General features: G+C 35.9%; 1 protein-coding gene across 1 annotated transcript in view; it reads right to left on the bottom strand.

The window, feature by feature from the left end:
• The window catches only part of LOC132121608 (ankyrin repeat and fibronectin type-III domain-containing protein 1-like), a 73,480-nt gene that overhangs the window by 37,301 nt on the left and 9,679 nt on the right, over positions 1–26,500 (bottom strand). The window contains exons 6-7 of the mRNA XM_059531188.1: positions 18,892–19,121; positions 4,531–4,568 (exon numbers count right to left, since the gene is read on the bottom strand). Of these exons, the coding sequence (XP_059387171.1) occupies positions 4,531–4,568; positions 18,892–19,121 (268 nt within the window). The remainder of the gene's footprint in view (positions 1–4,530; positions 4,569–18,891; positions 19,122–26,500) is intronic.

Raw genomic sequence — 26,500 nt, 5'->3', positions numbered from 1 at the left:
CAAGCTTAATGAAAACTGACACTAATGGTACAGCGAGATACCCGTGTCATCAGTTCCTATCAGTGGAAGTCCTTGAAAGGGTATTAGAAAAAAAATTAATAAAAATAAAGAAAAGCATCATTGTGCACCACTCAGCCCAAGGCAATCTCTAATAAGGAGAAAATAAATACATTTATTATTTCTTGAATTTTTACTGCTACTTTTGCACAGTGATATTGCATCCCGTGGCCTACAGGAATACCTCCGTGCAACATTACGCTTTATAAACTCAATTCCTCATGTTTGGCAGCACTGGGACAAAGAAACTAATTTACAAAAGCAAGACAAATAACTCTGTCAACATGTAGTGGCTCTGTTAAAAAGGGCTTAGTTTCTTTCTAACGTCAGGAGTAGTGTTGTCAAAAGTACCGATATTGGCGCCAGTCGGTACTGAAATGTTAAAAATGTGACGATACCAGCATTTTGAATTCTTAAACGGCTCTGATTGGCCATTGTGTTCAACAGAAAAATCTGTTGAGTGCGTGAACACAATGGCCAATCAGAGCTGTTCAAGAATCTGCTCAACAGTGCTCAAAATGCTAGTGGGAAATGCTGGTATCGTCACATTTTCGAAATTTCAGTACTGACATCTGTACTATTGATAACACCAGTCAAGAGGAAGTTAAAAGTGATACAAGAAGGAAACAATGAAGAAACCATGCCAGCTAGAAATAGTACATAAGCACAGGTGTAGAATGACTGAAAGCACAAAAGGAAGGTTTGAAAACAGGTAGAACCAGTGAAGCAAATGGAAGGAGATAAAAAAGACACCCTTGGTTCCTATTGCTTGAAGCATGAAACGGCTTTATTAGTCCTCATGGAACTTCATGTAAAGTTGTAGCTATCACAAAACCACTTCTAAACTCATGTCATCTCCAACCTGATCCAGTCGTCTCACATTGCAGCTGCTTCCAGATATTTCTTGTCTCATGGAAAGACAAGAAACCTGCAGAAGGGGGGCTATGAGAGGAGCAAACACGTAGCCAATCAGAAGGCAGTATACCAAGTCACGACAGCGTGAAAGAGCAAGCATTCTCTTCTCAGCAGGCTTTTGTGTGCAGCTCATCTCCGCAGCTCAAGGCCAAGTCTTCCATTTGCATGGCAGGCAAAACAAAAGCCACGACAACAGCTCTGCGACACACATCTCATCGGGGGTATGGGCTTGGATGCTTGGTTTCTATTAGTATTTTGCTCAAAACCTTAAAATATTGTTTACTGGCAGGCAAATCCACGATATCATGTGCCGATTCCTCAGGCGAAGTGCAAACCATATGTACGATGGTGATTAGTCTCAAAACAGCTACTCCAATGAACAGAAAAAGTGGGAAGTGGATACTAGAGCCAAAATCAAGCTCCAAGAACTTGTAGAGTAAATTATCAAATGTCTGCAAGATTTTACAAATGAAAATGCAGATTTTTGTCAAGCTCGATGGGTAGAGTACCACACTAGCAATGTTAAGATTATGAGTTTGATTCCAATAAATGCGATTCCAATAAAATATACACCATGAACAAAAATGAAATTACTTACTTGGCCTCATGTAATTCCAAACCTGATATTAGAAGAACATTGGGAACCAAACAACAAGTTGGAACCCACTGACTTCCAATGTTTGGACAAGGAGATTCTGAGACAATTTGCAAAATATCTCCTTTTATATTCCACAGAAGTCATACAGGTTTGGAACGATACAAGGAAGACTAATGATGACAGGATATTCATTTTTGGGTGAACTAAATTCAATTTGAAGGCACCCACTGCAGTCAACACAATTTGATAATACTTTAGTTTAGCAAACTGTGACTGTGTTTAAATGACTGAATTTGTTAAGCTAAACTATTGGCACATGATTAAGGACTCTGTGATTCAATCCTTCAGCGTATAAAAGTCAAGTGTCGTATAAAGCTTACATAAACATTAAAGAGATCTTTACATAACTCTCCTTAATAAACTCAAGTGTTACCTTTATGTGTGGGCAACATGGATTTCTGTGTCCCAGGCTAGGTTGAGTCAGCCGAAACTATAATTCAGAACAATTTGTGTCAGCGAAAGTACAACTCATCCTGAGATCAACCTGGACTCTTCTTTTTTTGGCATAAAATTCATACATCAAATGCAATGTTTCAACTGGTTGCTTCACTTTAAAGTCTCCTGTGTCATGAGCGGGGAACATCCATCAGTGAGAAATGAGCCAGAGACTGCCTCGACTGACCGAGCATAAATCAAGCAGCTGTCAATTTGTCCTGATGTTGTCATTGTTCATAGGAAGCAAATAGCCGATCGTAATGTTCAAACTTTTATTTTTGTCTGTGAAGCCATCTGCTGTTTCAAAGATGTATTCAGAGTTGTATTTTTCATTAAGACAATTATAACTGCAAAATGTTGCTTCTGGCTTAAATATGAGTCCTCTATCCATAATATTGCTTTCTCAAAAGAAAAAATTGTTTCATCTGAATCAGGAGAGAAATATGAACAGATGAAGTGAAAACTGTCTAAAACAGTCGTAAACAAATATGTTGATGTGAGAGGACAACAGTTGATAGCCTTTTTTTTTTACTGGAGAGTTTTTATGCGTTATGTATTATGGTTTTATATTTTTGGCCAGAAGCAACGGGTTTACATTTAGCTTTATGCATTTAGCAGATGCTTTTATCCAAAGCGACTTACAGAGCATTCAGGCTATACTTATTTTACCAGTATGTGTGTTCCCTGGAAATTGAACCCACAACCTTTTGCGCTGCTAATGCAGTTTTTACTCTAATGTTAACTGATGGACTGGATTTGTGTGGATTACGTTTCAATTATTGTGATTAAATTTTATCAGCTGTTTGACCTTATTCTACCAGCACCCATTAACTGCAGATGATCGATTGGTGATTTTATCTACTCATCTATATCTTGGATGGCCTGACGGTTGAGTACATTTTCAGCAAATTTTCATTTTTGGCTGACCTATTCCTTTAAATTTCAGTTTGTGGCTTCAGATGACTAGAAATATATTGCACAGGTAGTATAGGAATTTAATTAGCTTTTATTGTGATTTTTGCCCTTTTTGGAGCTTGGCAGGACATAGTTCCCATCTACTTGCATTGAATGGAAAAGAGTATCTCAAGCATTCTTATAAACTATTACTTTTATGATCCAAAGAAGAAAAAAAGTCATACGGGTTTGGAGAGACATAAGGATGAGACACGATGACAGATTTTTCATTTAGGGTCAACTATCACTTTCACCCTTAATCACATAATTGCACTGCTACAAAAGCTGATGTGTACATTCATGTCTTTCAAACCCAGTATGACTTTCTTTTCTCTGTGGAACACAAAAGGAGTTCAAGCTGTTCTTCTCCATAAAATGAAAGTGAATGGTGACAACAGCTTTTTTTTCACAGATTTTTTATTTTTCACAGAGACAGATTTTTCATTTAGGGTCAACTATCAATTTCACTCTTAATAACATAATTGCACTGCTACAAAAGCAGTGTACATGCGTTATGGAATACAGCAGCATCAGAACATCTTTGTAATAAAGTCTAAATAATTTGAATTATAAAACTGCAAAACAATGCAGTGTATCAACACCACAATGTTGCAGCACATATCTCTGGAATCATGAAAGCCAAAGGACTTGATTATGTCTTCCTGAGGCTTAAATGCGGCTTCCATTGAGTTGATCTCCATAGCAACGCTACTAGTGCCATATTTCTTAATGGATACCATGGGCTCCACTGATTCAGACTGCAGGCAGTACGGTTTCTCACCGAGGGGAAGCATTCTGAACAGTTTCCCTCTGCAGCTACTAGATGTGCGCATGCAAACACACTATTACCCAAACAAACTGTCTGGTTATGCATTTTTTGCTCATTAACATATTGCAACAGTTAAATGAATGAATAAATACATTATCAAATAGTAAATGCTGCAGATAGCTTAGTCAAGTTGAGATATCAAAAAGCAAACCTTCATGAAGTTTCATCAGAGTAGGTGACCAAAGCAGCCAATAATAGTGCATATAACACTCTCGGATATTGGCTGCTTCTGAGTAATGGTGCCCCCCATGGATTCATATCGATAAAACCAATAGCTTAGAAACATGCTCCTCTGTGCATTTGATTGGATTAAAATTTCAGTGGATCACAACGGATAACAATGATAAGAAGCACAAAAAAAACAGTTATAAACGTCTTCTGTGATAACAAGACCTTCTAATATCATTGTTCTGAAGTCGGAACTTGTCTAACCAGAAATACAGAATTTTACTGCTTCGCAAAGATTAATATATAGATATAGAGTTCATACCGAGCTCATTAGCCAACTGTAGTTACACTTCATCATATTCATGAGTTTTCTCAAGTGTGTCAATTTTGTGAACAATATTTGATAGTGCCATCATAAGTTCAACATCTGTTTCTTGTCTTTATCTTTTCCATTTTCATTTCTGACAACTGCATGGAGTTTTAGAAGGTGAAGGATGTAAAATAAACCACTTACTTTTTATGGGTTTCGTATCTGCCAGTGGCTCCAAGACTCTGCAAAATTAAATAAACAAAACAGTACAACTTTAAACATCATTTATATTAACATTAATGATAAATTAACCTTGATTAATTCTAAATTAATCAGTATACTATCTGAAAACTTACTCAAAAGGTTCAAAACTTTTTTTTGTTTGTTTAAAAACTAGTTATATAAATAGATTTGTTTAAAAACTGTCACTTTATGCTTTTGCTTAGAAAGTAAATCGGTTGTTACGTAATTATGAACTTTTCCAAACTAATACTAGATTGTATAGGTATTGAATTACCCATAAGTCAAATAAAGGCAACATGACAAAAATGCATGAAACTACAGAGCCTGAATTACTAGTCTAGAATTCCACAGCAGACATACAGATGCATAAAACAGATGTGTACATGTGGCCCCTCGTTGCTTACATAATGTGAGTTGATGATATTAACACTCTCTACTACTACAATGCCAAACAGAAATATTTAATTTTCTAATTATACCGTAATCAACGCAGATACCAAAGCACTTCCGTTACCAAAAACTGTGTCCCCACGCTTGGGAATGGCACTGTTGTCATAGCAACTTTCGAGAATGTTTTGAAAATTACCTTTCTTGTAGATGTGCATATCCTTTCATCTGACATCTAACGCCATGTACAAGTGCTGAAAACGGTGCACATCGATCAGCTACCGATGCATGAAACTCACACGAAGTAAAACGTATCATAAATATTATTATGGGTGAAGTACACAAAAATAGATTTGTACAATGCTTGAGCTGTTACAGCATACAGCACTTTGTTCTTTATGTGGTCTTTGTTATTGTATGCAATTATAAACACAGCAGGAATGTTTTTGGAGGATACAAGGGAGGCAAAAAATATGAATATGAAATATGAAAAGCAAAAATTTATAAAATGTGAAACATGGAATAGATAACAATAATGCAATGGAACAATATATAAACCATTTATTTTACTTTTTAAGCTGTGACATGGTGTTGAGTCAATACCCGGAAATGGTGTCAAAGTAAAAATTTTAAAATAAATGCTCTTTAAACACAGTGAAGAGAAGTTGCTTCCTCATTTCAAGAGTCCAGTCACACACCACTCTTTCATTTGTATCCTCTTTTTTAATAGCATCATTTTTTCAAAGAAACCAAACTCTTAAAAAGTTAATTCAAAGTTAATTCTCATGAGAGGAGTCCTTAATTAGCTTTAATGTGAAACGGAAGCAGGAACGCAAGGTAATCAGCCTTTTTAAATAACCAAACAAAAGAAATGAGCAATTAAGAAAAAATTATCTGTAGATCTGTAAATTCTGTGCAAAGCAATATCTAAAGTGCTTGTGCTACTGGATGTTAAAAATAAAATTAAATCAATATCTGCACAAAAAATAACATCACTATATCACACTGATATAAAAAGAAATGAAAATACTACACTCCCTGTCCAGACTGTTCTTCTGGTTAATATTGACAAAAGGCGCAGTAGCCACGAGCCTCTTTCTCCTGAACAAAGTAAAGAAAAACATATTTTCACATACTGAAAGAACACGTCTTAATATATGATGTGACTCACTGAGATGCACAAAATCGAGCTGAATCAATTTCCATTGATGATGACACACTTGCCACAGTGTGTGGTACACAATGTTCTATTCCAAACCCAGCAGCGTCTGTGACTGAAGTCATGCTTCCTAACAAAGCACATAGCGTGAAGAGTCGTGAATATATCCGAGAGGGACTGAGTCCCCCATAAATGCTGCTTATCTGCTCGCATAGCATCTTGATGAAATCAGCTGGAGATGAATGACAATGATCATTATGAGTGTAATTGTGTGAAACAAATTGACATCCAACTCCCTAACATTTCCATAAACTGGCCTTTTGGCAGGTTAGATATTTCACACATACTGTAAATGCTAAACATCAGATGTATACACAAAATCATACAAAACTTGGCTAGAAATAATGAGACTAACCATTTGTAGAAATGGAAGAAATTCGCAATATTGCACGTTTTGGGTCAGATATCTCTTTTTAAACAACACATTCAGTATATCACAACATGGTCACATTAAAAAAAGGTATCATATATACATCAGATACTAAGATATCAAAGATAAAGTTTAAGTTCAAATGAAAATCCTAATGTTTAAATTAAACCTATGCTATACTGCATACACATTGGATGACTGATCCTGAAGAAAAGTCATTTTTAGTGTATTCTGAGCTAAAAGAACAAAATGTACAGTATCACTGCTGTTAGATTTTATTGCAAATGTGATATTAAAATGCAATCTTGAAAAAAATTTTTTTTGCTGAAATATATATAAAATTAGAAGTTCTTTTAATTTTATGTAAAATACATATTTTAAAAATTATATAGACATAAAAAAACAAAAATACAAAACACCCAACGTTACCAAAAATTAAACAAAAAATTACTAATTCAAAATATTAACAAAAATTATAAATGCATTCCCATGATACTACAGTAAAACTGACAAAAGTCCAATTTTGAAATAAAAATTCCCAAGCTATGATAGATAAACTCACAATTGCAAGTGTGAAATAAAAAATTGCATATCTGAGATCTAATGTCACAATTATGACAAAGTTTAAAGTGCAAGAAACTGCTTTTTAAACAAATTTATGATTACAAGAAGTCAGTTACTTTATGGAGTCAGTTTACTTGTCATAACGAGACTTTATCATACTCTACAAGGTCATGTTTTTGACTTGAACATCCAGATCAAGCACAATCCAGTAAAAATGAGACAGCAATCTTGAACCATGTGAAAATGTGAACACAGCAAAATGTCTGAAAGCAGCAAATGCCAACCGACCAGCACTTTGAGCTTAGCAGCTTTGAGATTTCTAATCGAGAGAATTGCTATTAACGGCTTGTTGATTTTGGTGAAATGTCACACTCAGGAAGCTCTATCGGGAACACAACACAGGGCTGCTCTTGAGTGCGCCTGTTTTTTAATGTCAGTGAACCTTCTGGACTAATACAACAGTTCAGGGGCGACAGCTGTCAATCTTTGGGAATTAAAGGAGTCTGGAAGGGCTGTAATTGCTTTAAAACATGAACAGAGACTAAGACAATGCAATGGTACGGTCTTTCTAGTTGTGATGCAGAACAGTCACTGAAGGAACACTGATCTGACAGGTCTGAAGATTAAACACAACGTTAAATCAAACAGCACAAACAGAGTTCATTCATTCATATAATGTGTTCATGTAAGCCATCAAGCTATAAACCAGGTGTCTGAAAGCTCATACTAAAACTAACACCTCCACACAGCAGAAAAAACGTTTTGCAGCTGTGCATACGGTGGACAGATAAATTCTGGCAGCAAACACTCTCACATCAGAATCTAACACACTGGCAGACAGGAAACGGAAGTATTCACCATCCCAAAATATCTGCTTGGATGGACAAACATCTGGTCTTGTGAGCTTACAAGTGAAGACTTACATATAGAAAGCTTTTACCATTTCCCTTCATAAACATGTCAAATAAAAACCATAGCAATTCTCCTTTTTTACAGTACTGAACAATCCTGCTTCGGCCATGGCAGCATGTATTAAATCTTTCTCCACTGCTGCATCACAATTGATTTTCACATGAGCATCAATAATGTGTTAACCAGTGATGGGGAAGCTAATCAAAACTGTGCCTACAAGTTACTTAAGCTACAGTAAAGCTAGTGTTTTGATATAGTTTGCTATACTATAAGCTGATATTGAATGTATGAAGTATTCTGGTTAAAGTAGCAAATATAGATTGTCAAAAAATCAAACTTAGCAGTACTTTTGAACAGTAGTGCATTAACTTGCTTTTCCAATTTTTTATTTTTTTTTAAACACTCACTTATAATTATCAGTCCAATTATATATGCTAAATGCATAAATGTACTATTTGTATGGAAAAGTAGCATGTACAGTAACAGGAAAGCTACATGGTTTTGGGTTTACTACGTAAGCAAAAGTAAGCCACTTTAAGTTAGTCACTCCCCTGGTGTTAAACAACTATTAGTGATGACACTGTACAGGGCCAGTCATAAAGTTATTTGTCCCCAAACAAATCCTAAATCAGCCAAGAGGAAATGCAATGCTGCTGGATTATTTAAGCAGAATTGTTTGTGTTGTAGCATTTCTCATTTGCAAGTCGATTTGGATAAAATGTTTTTCATGACACATTTTGAAAAAAAAAAGTCAATACAGATCAAGGAACCAGCAAGGTGTTTGGTAGCAAGTTAATTGGACAAATTAGTTAGCGTGAGCATAGCTACAATTGCAGCCCACGAGGAAGCCGGAGGTATATGACCTCAAATTACTGTAATCAATAATTCACTTTGACAAATTTATATACGGCTCAGTCAAGAGGAATAGCGGATGGCAGGGCATTTGAATGCTAATTGCTTAGCACCCGGAGGATCATTATAGATGCCTGGTTTATCTAATCTGCCCTCTGAACTCCGTATAGAGTCTTTTGCTTCTTGACCCTGCTCATACCAGCTTAAAGGATCATTCTCGGCTGAAACCGAAGTCTGTTTTCAGCTCTGGACGTAATGAATGAAGCGAACAGCTTGAACTGAACTCAAATAACCTCTTTCTGTAGATTAGGCTAGGCAAGCTCAGAGCTGACAGCCAAGACAGTCAAGGGCTTCTAGAACTTCTCACTTCACTGTGCTAATTTGAACAAGGCCTTTATTTTTCTATTTGTCAGTAGAGTAAACTGTAGCATGGTTGTTAAACCTCTCCCAGGCCAATTAGGGGAGCAATGCTAGCATTCATAGCCCAGATCTCGCTTCTGGTCCGGGAGGAAGAGGGGGCTGTGGTGATGCCCCTGGCAGCCTGGTCTTGGCAGCTCCCAGCTCTTGTGGCAGCAATATTAAGTGATTGCTGAAATTCATGGCATGCACAACCATTTTATATGTTTAGGTGACAACCGACTTTCATATGGTGCAGGCATTCAGCAACACATTAGCAAATTGTGCCGTTTCATTTTTCATTAGTGTGCAGTCGTGCAGGAACCAGTGCCCTGGTGTGAAAAACATAAGCTTTATGACGATTACTGGCAATTCTTGGCTTATCATATTAAAGCTTCAATAATTGGAGCATATTTTGCAACAAGTTAAGACATCAAATTTTGATGTTGATAGACAAAAAGGTTCACTGACATATTATGCATCAAGCACCCAAAATCCAAGCATGAAATGTGTAAAGATTTTGTATTATTTTAGATCTACACACCTTTAATGAACCGAAATATCCCAAAAGTAAAAGTTATTTTTTACCATGGTGTTCCAGTAGGGTCCATTACTCTATCACATTGAAAAGTTGTGATTTTTGTTATGTAAATCTTCAAATTAGGGCTGTAGCTATCGAATATTTTAGTAATTGAGTATTCTACCAAAAATTCCATCGATTAATCGAGTAATCAGATAAAATGTGTTTTTGCTTAATTAAAGTGCAATATTAATTATGCAAGAGAAAATAAGACTCTTGGGTCTCTTAAAATGAACAACTAAGTTTCCTTTTTTAGAAATTTTATTTTTTATTTTTTAAATGCATAGAATGCCACTCATACATCAAAAATAAACATTTAATTATTACCCGTTGTTTCTCTGTCTGTACTTGTACTGTGAACAATGACAAGAAAGTTGACAGATGAATTAAGTGCATTTAAGTGCCATTCAGTTGGGGTTTTAAATAAAGCATTTTCTGAGAGGCACATTAAACATTAAACACATAAAACATTAATTTAATTTATCTTTTAATTACTGAAAATTAACTTAACTTTTTGGTAAACAAAGGGGATTTACTATAAAAAATAAAACATGGAAGAAATGTTGTGTGATTAAACCTTAAAAAAATTCTTTTTTTAGTAGTAGGCTATGTATATTCTGCTGAACAATAGTAATAAAGGACTTTTATTTTGACGGGTTGACGTACCTTTACAGTTCTGTGTATGTGATGTGACGCTAGTTTTACTCAAATCAAACGGTCAAATGCTCATAAAAGTGACTTTCAGAGCAGTTCTGGAGATGTTGTTCATGTGTTCACGTCCTTATTTAGTGAGACAGCAGACGCTGAAATCACCGGAGCGTCACGCGCGCATCAGTGTGTGATAAAGGAAGACGTGCTTCTGCTCCATTCATTAACAGAGACACGCAGAACATGCAGGATTCATATTTAAATAGACTGTTCCGGCTTAATATTTACAGATATTAGTCCATATCATGATTTGATGTAAGTGCAATTACCTATTTTTGATTAATTCATTCAAAATTTGGCAAATTCCGTGCCATTCCGCGTTAAACTGTAAATTCTGTTTTTATGACTGTACTCCGCGATTCCCTCCGCGTTTTCTGCATTGCGGAAATCATAGGGCCCTAGTTGTGGTATGCCAGCTCTATCTTGCAATGGACACACACCACGACGTTCTCTTTACGTTTGCCCGCGCCCTCAAATCAAAACACTGCTGCCTCCTTGCAGTATGAGATTTCAGACTCAGCGCTTGTGTCTCCTTCCGCTTTGTGGGTGACGTAAACATGTTGTGTCACATTAAAAATATAATTGCGAAAGAAGCTGACGTGAGATTTAAAATAAATTAAAAGAGGCTTCGAGGCAGAGGAATTTGCCTCGATCATTTTTTGTAATCGAGTTACTCGAGGAATCGTTTCAGCCCTACTTCAAATGACAAAAAGAAGGGGAAAAAAAGAAAAGATTTAAAGATTCGACAGCATTTCTATACCACTAATCATGTGACCAGATGTTTTTGCTTCCACTAAAGCTCTGGATCTTTGTATCATTCTCAGATCGATAGCATTATCATAAAATTTTACATAAATGTGTGGATTTCAGTCAGCTCAAATGCAATTCTGAATGCAAAAATTTGTTTAGCTGATAATTTATCGTGCAATGAGTTTAGTATTAAGCTAGAAAAGGACATGTAATAGATGCATTTTTACTGACAATTTTGAACCCCACTGTATACTATATTAGGTCTATACTTTATGATGGATTACATTAATAAGTAATGGAAATGTTGGGCATTAAATTCACAGCTTATTCTCCTCTCCATAACTTAGTAAGAAGGCCTGACATTTTCTTTTCCCTTTTAATGTGCTGCTAAATTGATTCCACCCACACAAACAAAACATTCATAAACATCTGAAATCAGAGATTTAAACTAAGCTGCTGCACATTGTTATCCAACCTATTACAATGTCTGGGTGCAACACAGCTTTGAAATTGTTCTGTAACATCTTCTACCCACGCTCATCACCTTGGGCAAGACAGCAGCTCCGGCATGGCAGAGAGAGGGCAAGCTTGCCCCCTTATGGTCTCTTAATGAAGCAAACTTTCATATAAGGCCACACTTAAACCTGTAGAAAGCAAGTCTGCCGAACTAGACCACCGCACCCCATCCAAAATGAAAAGAAAATAGCCCTCCCCCATTAGACAGCAGGCAAGTTCTCTTTTTGGCGGCGCTTGACTAAGTGGACTCTGTAATGAGTTTGACCTCCTGATTAGAGTGATAGACACGAAGGAATCTGGCAGGTGCTGCCAGAGACCACCATAAAGAGGAGGAGGGGAGGGGAAACAGGACAGAATGTCGGAGAGGTCTGGAGCTAAACATCCCAGAAAAGTCCTAGAAGTAATGTAGACCTTATGCTGTATTGGAGCGCAGGAACTAGGGACACTAGAAAGAGGGATTGCAAAGTGGTGAGTAAACACAACAAGGAGTTATATTAACCTTAAACACTGTGAAACTGTAAAGGATAAACTCTGTAGGAGATTCTCCATACAATCCATGAAATTATAGCTTTTGAATGTTTCTTAGAATAGGCTTTGCTTTTATCAATCAGCACTGATTGAAATCCATTACGCAATCATGTGGAGATGGTTGTGAAGATGCTATTCTAGTATGAACGAAGGTTCAAGTGGTTGTTCTGTAACAATTATAGAAGGTTAATTTTTCAAAGATGTATTGTTGTCTAAAGATGTTTGATGCCCGAAGCAGTAATACATGAGATTAAACAATTCCTGGAAGCCAGTTTTTGGAAAGATTGGTTTTAAAAGCTTCAGGATCTTCAATTATATCACACTGAATGCATTGAGCACCTTGAGCAAAATAACTCGACCCTAAGACCAGCACTAACCAAGCACCATGGTAACACATGGTGATAATCAAGGGCAATAAATTGCTGCATCGGTCTGCAGCATCCAACATATCTTTTGTCAGATTTTTTTTAAAAATTAAGAATTTAAACCAAAGAAACACTGACGGCAAAATAAATTAACAATTATTACAAGGTCAATAATGGAATAAGCAGATTTGTGACACTGAGTTTTATGTGACACTGAGTTTTAAAGAGCTTTATAAATAATTACAAAAATGAAATGACCATGTAAACAAGGTCAGAACAAACTTGAGGAGTTCATGCAGTTCGACTGCATGAGATTTCAGAGTGAAACATACAAAATACTATGAGTTTTGCAGCAAGAGGTTATGTTTCATTGTGCTGGGTATCTAATATTCTCATCAACTGATTTGTATAGTTGTTTTTCTTAAGGTTTCGATACAGATCACTGCTTATGCGTCAATTCAGACTTTCATACGTCAGAATATCAAGCCTTGCACAAAAACACAAGCATCAGAACAAACCCTCTAGCCTTCTGAATTTCATGACCATCAGTGCTAGAGAGTGATTGACATAACCTGGCAACATAATTACACAGAGGGCCTTGCAGACTCCGCTTTAAGGTGCATTTCGATTTTAAAGGCTTTACTATTCACCATAACAAAGGAGCTCTCCGCTGACAATTTCCATGCAGTCATGCCTGAGCTGTGAGCAGGGAAAATTCTGGAATATCTTTGTAACTGTGTTTTCTCCTGCCATGGGGCTATAAAGTTTGACAACTCATCCACAAGCATTCTGGGAATTAACAAAACGGAACTTGGGTTGTGGACTGGACACATGCTTTTTTTTTTTCTTTTTTTTTTACGTCCACATCATTTCTCAGAATTCATTCTCTTGGAAATGGCCCAAGGATTCAAACGCACCGCTTAAACATGGCACTCTTTCATTCGACAAGGTGTAAAAAAACACCTGGGTGACATTAAATTCTGCATGTGGTATGAAAACAGAGCAAACACAAACTTTAGTCTCTCATATTTTTGGTCACAGAACAATTTCAGTGGAACAATTGTTAGGAAATTATAGGAGAGCAAGGAATGTAGGAATAATAAAAAAAAATTGCTAGACTAGTAGGAAATCATCTCCAGCTGGACTGTAAAATTCCCAGTCAATCTTTATAACGTATGCAGATTATCTATGAGCCTAGCGCCCTATTATTTTGTTAGCCTGTCTGGAGGGAATGGAACTAAAAAAAAAAGCCCTGTCATTATTTACTCACCCCTCATGCCTATCCAAACCCACAAAGAAAAAAGGAGATTTTTTTTGTATTTGTTATATCTTTACAAACTCTTGTCATGTGTTTCTATGTCTTTTAAAATCAGAAAAGGACCATTAAAGTATGAATGTGTATGTTCAAGCAAACCTCTGTGCATGTTTTGTTTTCAGCTCTGAAGGATCAGAGTCTTCATTTTTACTGAAACATACATGCATAAAGTTTTTATGTGATGTTTACTATCTAACAGACAGGGCAAAAGCTGGAATAAACATTTTGATCAAAAATTATTAGTAACATAGACTATTAGTCTCATATGGGCAATGTTTGTCACCACATCAATGAGTAATTTTGGAATCATCACAAAACAGATTTGCCTCTATAAATATGCAAAAAAAAAAAACTAGAGAAACTGCTAGAATTAGTTTTTCTGAGACCTTGTTCATCAGAAGTGATGAAATGTGACAGTGGCAATGTTCTTTTTTATGTTTTAGACTGTTTTCACTTGTGAGCTTGATCGGTGCATATTTCTCTCCTGAAACAGACAAAATGACTTTTACACTAGAGAAAACAATATTATGTATAAAGGACTTGTATTGTAGTCGGAAACAATGGTTTGTTAAAAAAAAGTATAAAATGTCTTGATGGATCGCAATAATCCAATATTATTTTCTTCACATAACATAATTGATGGACTGGAGTCATGTTGATTATCTGTGGATTATTGTGATTATTGTTTTATCAGCTGTTTGGACTATCATTCTGACGGCACCCATTCACTGCAGAGGATCCATTGGTGAGAAAGTAATATAAGGATACATTTCTCCAAACTTGTTTTGATGAAGAAATATTAATAATAATAATAATTCCTTAAATTTATATAGCGCTTTTCTAAGCACTCAAAGTGCTTTACATTGTCAGGGGGTATCTCTTCATCCACCACAGGTGTGCAGCATCCACCTGGATGATGTGCTGGCAGCCATAGTGTGCCAGAACGCCCACCACACACCAGCTTACTGATGGAGAGGAGACAGAGTGATGAAGCCAATCAGTAGATATAGGAATTGTTAGGAGGCCATGATGGTCATTGCTTCCATTGTCCTCATTTGTAAGTCGCTTTGGATAAAAGCGTCTGCTAAATGACTTAATTTAAATGTAATAACTGTGTAATAAACATGTTGACTTGAAATGAATGGAGCTATCAAATATGTGTAAATCAATTATTTGCTCATAATAGGCAGGAAGGGCAATATTATTAATCTAAAACTGGAAAGTGGCTGGGTTTAACAGGACAGAGGACTACAAATTTACAAGATTTGAACAGCTTCCTGAACCAGTCAGGCCAATTGAGGCTTCAGATGTCATCGGTGACATCATTGCTCTAAAGTTTCTATACACGCTTCACTGAAAACTGCCTGGATTTCTTGACACATGCTCAGGCACAGAAGATAACATCACTAACATATCGTCATGAGCCACAGGGTTTCATTTGGTTTTGTTTGTGTGTGTTTTATGACTCTCAAAGCCGTGATTCTCATCTGCTTACATTATATGGCTGACAGACTGCAATGGTTTGAGTGGTAACACTTCAGAATAGGTAACACCTATTACTGTATTTTTCGGACAATAAGTCGCACCTGAGTATAAGAAGCATCAGTCCAAAAATACGTCATGATGAGGAAAAAAACATATATAAGTCGCACTAGACTATAAGTCGCATTTATTTAGAACCAAGAGAAAACATTACACTACAGGAGCACTGAACAGCATAGAGCGCCCTCTCGACTTATACTCAGGTGCGACTTATAGTCCGAAAAATACGGTAATAGGTGTTACCTATTCTAAAGCTAAATGCATATTACTAGAATATTAGCCATGTATTAGTGCTAATTAAGAACATATTAAAGCCTTATTCCACTTGACCTTATTCTACATCCTTAATCTTACCCAATACCTAAACCTAACAACTACCTTATTAAATATTAATAAGCAGCAAATTAAGAATTTATTGAGAGAAATGTCGTAGTTAATAGTTAACAAGTGTTACCTATTCTAAAGTGTTACCGAAAATAAATCATAATCAATTTTCCTTTACAACAGACCAATTATTGGACACCTGTTTTACACTGAACAACTCACAAACAAGCAGTAAAAATCTCAGAATATTATGCATTTCAATGATTCTTTAATCTGCTACACCTTTAAAACGTTACGTAATCTGAATTTGTAACACACGAAGAATCCAACTTCATTCATTCATTGCTATGGAAACGATGGTGATTGTAGCAGAATGAAACCTGAACTGATGGGAGCAGCGTCTGTGTGTGTGTCATGTGTCCTAGGGGTGCACCGAAATTTCGGCCGCCGAAAATTTTCGGCCGAAATGGCATTATCGGTTTCGGGCTGAAATAAAAAAAACAGCCGAAAACGTAAACCGAAAATGAATGTCACCCGCCCCTCCCATCCGTGCGCAAGAGCTTAGGTTTCACTCACGGTCGAGCTGTTATCACGCGTCTGCCTATCAAACATTAAGCATGTCAAAGGGCTGTCACAATCAAAAAAAAGCTTGTCACAAAAGCTGCACAATCGATCGGAACCAACCAACACAAGTTTCGAAAACGAAAACAGGGAATGGATTTTAACGGCCTTCTCTCGGAGCGCGTCCAGCTCGTCACTATACGCTCGCAGCGACGCGCGTCACACAGCAACTGCAGGTTCTGACACACACACACAGACACACACACAGAGCCTATTAGTGCATAATATCAATGTAGCCTTCAGTAATGTTTTTCATTGATGTTATGGCAGTCCACATTGCTGACTTGTGCGCGTCTCAAGCGCCCTCTTTACGTTCGCCCTAATGCCTGTTTAGTTGTCGGTGGATTTACTAACGATTCAATGAACACTTTGCCTATGACTCAAAAATCGAACAGGATTTTTAAAAAACTATTTTATTTGATGGAACATAAAACTTGAAGAATAATTATTATTTATATTTATTGTAAAAAATATTTTATGTTTTGTTATGTAACTGTTAATAAAAGTTTGATTATTATATTGTGATTTTTCAATTCAGATCCATTAAATCCAAGCAATATATATATACGTTTTTAAAAGAAGCCATTTTCGGCTTCAGTTTGGTTTTCGGCCAAGTGCATCCTAAATTTTCGGTTTCGGTTTCGGCGCAGAATTTTCATTTCGGTGCATCACTAATGTGTCCAATTAAACCATATCAAGTTCCTTCACTGGTCCCTGAAGACAGATTCCTGTGGTGCTCTGGCTAGCGCAGCTCGAAATTATTTTCACATTATAAGCTCGCATCTATGCATACCATCTGCTTTGATGCCTTCACGGCATTTCCACACACCATACTGATGTTCAGCTTTGTTGATGTGCAGTAGGATCTGATACCTCACAATATAATACACAGTATTCATTTTTTTATCTGCATTATGATGAACTGCACAATTTCCTTCCTGAGATAAGCACACTAATTTCTGGATAATTTGTGAATTGTGAGATTTTGAACCATGGAAAACTATTTTCTTAGAGCGACTGTAGCAAGAGTTCTAAAAAAAGACTAACGTCTCCAATAACAAGCTACTTTTACCAAAATTTAGGGATTCTTTACACAAAAACACAGCATTGCTGTTTAAGCACACTTGTCTTGAATTGCTGTGGCCTTTTTGCCCCAGGTGCATGCTCAAGACTGCCCTCTATAGCATCTAAAGTAATATTAAGTCAGATTCATTGTAGTGAATCAGTTCGTTCAAAGATTTGTGTATATAAGCAGGTTCAAAAAAATATAAATGTAAACTTTTTTAATGGCTTTGAATATTTATTAAAATCATTTTTTTAAATAAAAGGAAAATAATTTTGAAACAATAAATAATACTGATACATAAATAATAAGATGATAAATAAATGAACAAATTCAAAAATGTAAAAAAAAAATATTCACCTTTCCCCATGTGAGATATTTTACATCTTCTTTGTAATGTAAAATACTGAATTAAAACCTTGATTGTTGCTTTCACCTTGATTATATGAATTCTAGTGCTTCTAGTTTTATTAGAAACATTTAGTGTTCTCTTGGAGGTTGCAAAATATTAATAAGCCATGCTCCACCCAGAGGGATCCAACTTCTGATAGATGCCTCATGATCAAAATGTTTTTATTTTTTCACTTTTTTTCCCAATTTATAGAGGACTTTGTTGTCAGAAAAACGACCCCAAGTTGTGCTGAATCATGTGCTTCAGTAAAGAGTTTTAAAATAAGGTAAAGTTTGATGCAATCCACCCATAATCCATAACCATCCATTCCGAGAAGCTAGAAATGTGCAGACCTGTTTGTTTATTCATGGCCATGATTATTTGAGACCAGCACATAAGCGCCTAATACTTCATAAATACTTCTTTATCTATCCCTTCTTAAAATCTATATTTATATACACACCAGCTTTCTCAAAACTGCACAGATGCAGCTTCTTTACTATAGCAAATGTATGCATATGGAATTCATGTTCTACAAAAGTCCCTAATGTAAGGTTACAAAGCAGTGCGTCCTCAAAGCACTGACTCACTGGTGTAGGATGACAGATGAGTGTTCGCTGAATAGACAGCAATGATCAAACTCCAGGATGAATTCTGTGCAAGCGTACCTTTCTTGAACTGTTACACAACTGAACGTCTATGAAGAACCTCACGGCAAAAGCTCAGCAGCTGTGAAACTGTCGACACACTGTATGCACTACATCAATATCTGCCTTCAAAGGTAGATATGCTAAGAAATGTTCTTAAACAAGACATTCCTAAAACAAGCAACGAAGGGCACATTTATATATAGGAGCAATATGAAATTTCCTAAGCTGAGCTCTATTTGACAGCTATATGAAACATCTCTTCCACTCACATTAATGTTCCTGAGTTTCTTCTTGCCCCTCTCTATTCGGCTGAGGAGTCTGTGATGTTCTCTAGGTGTTTGCTGGAAAAGGCGGTCATCGATGGATATGGTCTTCCTAAGAGGCACTATATCCCTCCAAGGCTCTGGGACACGGCTCTCTGAATCCACACTCCGAGGAAAGCGCTTCACTTCCGACAGTGACGACGTCTCCCCCCGGTCATGGTCACGCAGCACTGACCCTGAAAGAGAGAAACAGACACCTCAAGTGATAACTGACACCCAGAGAGAAAGAAAACACCGGAGAATGAGGATAGGACCAAAACCTCCCCTCAGAACACACATTTTGAAGTGTTTGTGTTCACAAAAATATTTAGGCCTACATTTAGGATTTATGTATATGAATTGAATTTAAACTTCCCATCTCTTTAAACAGTCTTAACATACTGTAAGCTTAATATGATGTACATACATATGGAGGCCTGTTTTTGCCATGGGATTAAAATAATAATAATAATAAATCTAAAAAAAGGTGTAATTGCAACTTTTTATCTCACAATTCAAACTTTTTTCCTTTCATTTATGAGTTTATCTCACAGTTCTCTTAATTTTTTTCAATTATGAGAACAAAAAAAAGTCAGAATAGAGAAATATAAACTCAGAATTGTGAAATTGAAACTCAGAATTCCAAGAAAATAGTCTGAATAGCGAGATAAAAGTTGCATTTATTACCTTTTTTATATTTATATTTTGTGGCAGAAACTAGCTTCCTTACATAAATGAAACAGGTAAGACAAAGTTATGTAATAGTACTAAAAAAACTGAATAAGTTTATACAGAACAGCCAGGTTTACACTGTATATTTATCATCAATAAATACAATTTCATTCGATCCCATACATTTTAATTAACTGAATATTGCTTATTCCACAATGCAATGGAAATTTTACTGGATTCATTTATATATAACTGACAAATATAAGTTTATTAGTTTATGTTAAAACTGTGTAATCAAAATGGATGGGAATTAGATATGCATTTCAAATACATAAACCTTAAATTTAGGCCTAAACAGTGTAGAAAACAGCAGCGATGAGATAGAATTTTGTATAAATGAGAAATCACTTAAAGAAGAAAAAATATGAATAGAACGTTCTAACCATTTTAAATAGCCCAAGCTCTCACTTCATTTTAAATGCTCTGATAAAGCATCTTCCCAATGATTCTCTAGTGAGTCATGTCTGTAACAATATCATAGTAAAGAACATGATGTAAAAAAATTATTACCACCTATTGTACCACATAAATCGAATGGCTAAAAATTTCACTTTCACCTCAAGTAAAATTAAAAGTAAAGTATCTTGATCTAATAAAGCAGTTCTTGTAAACTGGAGGCTTATAATGTAAACAAACACATGCACCATATGTTTCTAGATTTGTAAGCGGGGTGTTTGGTTTCTCTGTATATCAGCTGGTGAGCAGCAGTTCTTGCTCTTTATCCACTGGGCTACACATTGCATGGTTTCATCTCCTCCCCTTACAATTAAAACTGCATGAAGACCTCGTCCGTTACCATCTTCCCATCTGAGACTGTTGTGAAGAAAACATCCTCTAAAGAGGTCAAATAAACATTTATGAATTCTGTTTTACAGCTACAATCCACTATGTTTTGCATCTGTAATGAATTTGAATGGTGTCCAGACAAAATCTTGAACATTTTGATAACCAAGCTCAAATACAGTATATGATGCCAGTTTGTGAAAACAATCAACAAGTCACATAAATGCAGACGGTCAATAGAGAGAAGCACCAAACACTGTAGCACAGCACAGTAATAGTATCAGAGAGTAATACTTTGATTTATGGGTGTTTTTTCAATGACATACAAGCAGGTCATACAGTATAAATCCATTTTATGATGAAGTTTAAAATGTCATTTTCTGCAAAGAATGCTATTAGGCACAATGCATACTGTAATTTGAGATTTGTAAAATGACAATGTGTAGAAACACTTCTTTTTCAGATTATTTTCTTGCCCACATTTGAAGAAACATCCATATCCCATGGTTTTACAATTATTTTCATATTATATAATTTCATATTCTCCAAGATACTGCAAGCAATACCAACTGCCAAGAACAACTGTAATAACCACATCAGAAAATAATCAGTTCATTTTCTTAAAAAAAACTAAAAACAGCCCAATTACTGGAAATCCATGTGTTCCATTGACAAATCCACAAATAATCCACTGAAGACCTCAGCATTTTATGCCATTCAACAACTCTTATTAGTTACCCAGGTGTCAATCCAAGTGTGAAATGCACGCTAGTCATACATTATATAATCTCACTTGTCAAACAAATACTGTAGACTAACTTTGTTAGCGCATTGCTATGGAAACGATGATGACTGTAGCAGAATGAAACCTGAACTGATGGGAGCAGCGTCTGTGTGTGTGTCATGTGTCCAATTGAACCATATCAAGTTCCTTCACTGGTCTATGACGACAAATTCCTGTGGTGCTCTGGCTAGCGCAGCTAGAAATTATTTTCACATTATGAGCTCGCATCTACAGTATGCATACCATCTGCTTTGATGCCTTCACGGCATTTCCACACACCATATTGCTATCTGACATGCAAACTACATTATTAAAACAATATATTATAATGCCAACCATTTAGATGTCCATACCTGTGTTAACAGTTGAATCTTTATATTTATACTGATGAGTCACTTACACAGTAAAGAGATTTGAGATTTAATCCCAGGAGTCTGGGTTCAACAAAGACTCATAACCAAGCAGCTCTGTGTTTTGTGAAGATGTTATATCACATCACCGGCGGTGACATTATTTGTAAACCCTCCTACAGCTTGAGTTTGGCTCCAGGGCTGAGCGCACTAACAAATTGAATGAGTCTGCAAAGCATTTTTTACAGAACAACCCCACTTTAAAGTCAAATAAGCGATCAAAACACAAATTATGGGACTGATCTAATTTGGCCAATTACCCATTATGTCTGAAAAGCACCCATGGATGGAAACAAGGATGTCTGCGTGTTGATGAAGAGTTGCAGCTGTCTTTCAAGCACAGCTGAGAGTAAAGCATTTGATAAGAGTAACTTAACACAGAGTCCAATAAATTTAACACGTGAGAAGAATCTTAAGACTTTAAAAACAAACCACATCTGGTGCTAATGATCACAGTTTCCATGACAACCATTTGGGTTCAGTCTTCCTCATCCTCAAAAGCAGTGGGTAAAGAGGTGCTGGCATTCAACGGGTAGACCATACTTCTTGCCAAAAGATACTCAGCATGTCATCCGGGCCCATTAGAGGAAGGCAATGTCTTTATTAACCATTCTAGGAAAGTTTGGCAACAAATTTGCTGATAATGTGCAGGTTAGTTGGGAGATATGACCAAGAATCATGATCTGCTGGGACATCACATGTATACAGAATCACAATGCATACAGAATTAAGGACACAGTATATAATTTTTTGTGGTTATAAACGAGACAAAGATCATTTTTCAAGAAAATACTATTTCAGTCTTTCAACTAATGTTAATTCAATGTGTTACTTGCCACTTCTTTGTAAATGTGAAACTTACTAGCAATTTCTGAGTGAAAACTTATCCTACCCCATTTTTCTCAATATATAGTATGCATGTTAATAAAAAAAATGCAAATAATTTCAAAATGTTTTATTCAATTCACTACTATTATTTGCCACAAAACTGCACAAGGACATGAAGGCTGAGGATCCATGTGCAGAAGTTTATAGGAGGGATAATCTACAATTGTAGTCAAAACAGGTTTTAGGTTGAACACAATAAGCAGTCCCAATAATGAAGACAAATAAACAAGAGAACAAGGATAAAAGGCTAAGAAATGCAGCTGCCCACACACAAGACTTAGCGAAGAAAGACAAAGAGAACCAGGATTTTATAAGGTGAGCTAACAAGGTTAATGAGACACAGGTGCAAACAATGAGTGCCGATGAGACTGGGCAAAGGATTATGGGACATGTATTTAGAGAGGCAGAAACAGTCTGGTGTTGAATGCCCTCTAGTGGACATCTGTGGCACAGCTGTTCATCATGACATTATTATTATTATTGAAAAATAATAATTTTTGATTTATTTAAAATTAATCAATTATCTAGTTTCAATGAAGTATTTACAGCTTAATATGAAAATGGTGCAAAAATATGTTTAAAAGTTTATCATCGCTGTTTTTAATGTAACAATGCATCAACAGCCATACAGAATAACATTTGCTCAACCAATGGCATGAGTTTGGCGACATGATTTATCTTTATGACTGACCAATGACAGATGGTCAGCATGTGATCATTATTTTTGAAATTTTCAGCTTTAACCTCTTTGGTCTGTTTGATGTTCTTTAAATTAACAAAAGTAACCACACAATCAGGAACAAAACAATAGTGATATTCATAGTTGGCACTTGTGCAAATCATCTGACATCACAGTACTCAAAGTTGCTACAATTCCATTTAATGCTGAAACACTGCTGTGTGGTTAATCATCAGCTACAGTTTGAATGACAACTGACATTTTAATGGGAAATGAAAGGTTCGGTACAAAATGGCTGAATTTCTACTGCCCTACAGCATGTCAAGCTCAGAAATTATGGAATTTAAATTTAATACAGCTGTGGTTAGAAAAAAACACAAATACTCTATTGTTTGCTTCTCAATCATCAGTTCAGGAGAACCGACAAGGCTTCTGTTCAGTTATGTGTCCAAGCTCAAATGCAATTGTGACCTCTACTGGATGACTGGGGCAGCGGAAGAATTAAAAAGTGCACTGCACACTGCACACTATTGTAATATAATAAAAGGTAATTTATTCATGTGATGTAAAAGCTTAAATTTCAATAGCCATGCCTCCAGTCTTCATATAATCCTTCAAAAATTATTTGAATATTTTCCTATTTGGTGCTCAAGAAACATTTCTTCATAATTATCAATGTTTAAAACAGCTGTGCTGCATAATATTTTTGTGGATACTGTGATTTTACATAATTTTTACATTTATTTTAAAGTAGAAAACAATGTAAAAATCTTTACTGATTCTTCATTTATTTTAGAATCAGTGTTTTTATGTAAATCAGTTTACACCAATGTAAATATATATATATATATATATATATATATACATATATATATATATATATATATATATACATATATATATATATATATATATATATATATATATATATATATATATATATATATATATATATATATATATATATATATATATATATATATATTTATATATAAATATATATAACATAAAAGAAACATACAAAAAGATTCATTCTTATAAGATAATCAGAGATTTTTCATACCAAAGTAATATCAACAAATAATGAACAAAAACTTTCTGAAAAGACTTTATGAATGAACAAATGAATGAATGACTTAATTAACTGCTTTCACCCAGACAACCCCTTTTAGCTATAATTTCCCGCTTGTGTCATTAAGCGATTCCCCGTACACAGGGGTTATCTAACACTGATTGTATCATTTAGTACATTAAGGCTGAATCTAACATCCCCAGGCAAAAACAGAGAACCCAGTAGCTGAAAACAATCCTCCCGCAGCACTTATTCTGTTACACATGATGGTGTCATTATACGAAGATAACACCTAGCACCCATTGGAGCTCTTTGGATAAAATATTGATTCTGACACCACTGCTGACATCAATATGTGTACTCAACACTTCTGTAGAAACAATCCCATGATCCCTAGAGGGGCATCACATCAACACTTTCTTTTTCATGTCTTTCACTTTTAGCCCAAAGGTGAATTTAGGTACGGAAAACAGTCACTATTACAAACCAGACAAAGGTGTGGAAAACACTATCGTTGTTTACATCATGCTTACAACAGCATGGCTAGGCTGATGTTTTGCAAATCTTTGAATCTGATAAAGCTTGTCCTAAAAAAAACTTTTACTGAATGATGTTTTCTCTGCTAAGTACACTGAATCAAACTTAACTTACATTTGATCACATATATGTTCAGAATGGAGCACTAGTGTGTCAGCTGTATTTTATGCAGTATATACTGAAAGATCACATTACCATTCAAAAGTTTGAAATTGTCAAAATGTATCAATAGCCGCGTTTCCACTGTCAGGCTTAAACCGGGCGTGCTAGTGTGTGCCAGGGCCAGTCGCGTTTCCACTGTCACTTCCAGGGCTTGATCGTGCCTCGCAGGGGCTTCTTCGGGGCAAACGGCCAGGGTTTTTTGGCCCGACGAAAACCTTGGGCCAAAGCGGGCCAGCTGGGGCTAGAGGAAGGGTTATGAACAAAGGCGGAGTTTCTCAGCGTCTAGAGAGCTCAGCGCTGTGGATCATTTCAGAAAGATAACAGCTTTAAAGGTGCTCTAAGCAATGCCGGGAGTCGTAACTTCTTGTTGACGTTCAAATTGTTGTCAAACAAAACGGAGGTTAGCTAGACCCGTCAGACGTCAGCTTCAGATCACAATCGTGTAATTATTTAGTAACTTATATTCTCTGTCACAAGTCTCGTCTCGAGAGTTTAGCTCCACGTTGCCTATCATAAAAATATAATAATGTTTTTGTTCGGGAGCTTTTATAAAAATCGAGATATTATCATTCATTCTAAATGTGACGTATAGGCTGTGGCTACTAATAAACAGAAACAGGCTCGACTGAATAAGCAGGCTATTTTCATAAGCGTTAAAAATAAATAAATAAGATAGAAATAAGTATATTTATGTGTGATTAATTTTGAGTCCTGATAAATTAAATCATTATTATCAATGTAGCCTATCACTTTTTCTATAGTTAAAACATCAATGCTTTTGAATTTGAATATTTAACAAAGCATGCAAACAAACGGCCGCTTTAATCATGTTCCTGTGTGATTGCGCATGTTCCAGTGATTGTTTTCTTATTCGTTTTCTGATAACTTCTCTTTGTTGTTGAAATGATGAGGTTGCATGGCGTGTAAAGGGCGTATTTTAGTGACGCGCAGCAGAGCTTCAGGCCCTGACTGTGGAAACGCTGCGTGGCCTCGGTGCTACTGACCCGAGGCTATTAGCCCCACCCGGCCCGCTTTAAGCCCTGGCTCGCACTGGCCCGACAGTGGATATGCGGCTAGTGTTTTTAAAAGAAGCTCTTATGCTTACCCAGGCTGCATGTATTATTTAAACAAATAAACAGTAAAAACAGTAATATTGTGAAATGTTATTACAATTTAAAATAACTGTTTTCTAAAATCGAATGTATTCCCTGTGATAGCAAAGCTGAATTTTGAGTCATTATACCAGTTTTCAGTTGTCATGATGCTTCAGAAATCATTCTAATAGACTGATTTGGTAATCAAGAACCATTTCTTGTTATTATCATTGTGCTGCTTATTAGTTATTAGTTATTATTAGTTGTGTTATTAGTTGTGCTGCTTAAGATTTCTTTGGAATTCATGATACTTTTTTTGCTGTTGTGAGAAAAAAAAGTATTTATTTAAAATAGAAATATTTTGTAACATTATAAATGTCACTTTTGAGAAATTTACGGCATTCTTGTTGAATAAAAGTATTACATTCTTACAAG

Source organism: Carassius carassius, chromosome 39 (genome assembly GCF_963082965.1).
Source record: "Carassius carassius chromosome 39, fCarCar2.1, whole genome shotgun sequence".
NCBI classification, from domain to species: Eukaryota; Metazoa; Chordata; class Actinopteri; order Cypriniformes; family Cyprinidae; genus Carassius; species Carassius carassius.
This window is presented reverse-complemented; position numbering and strand designations above follow the sequence as displayed.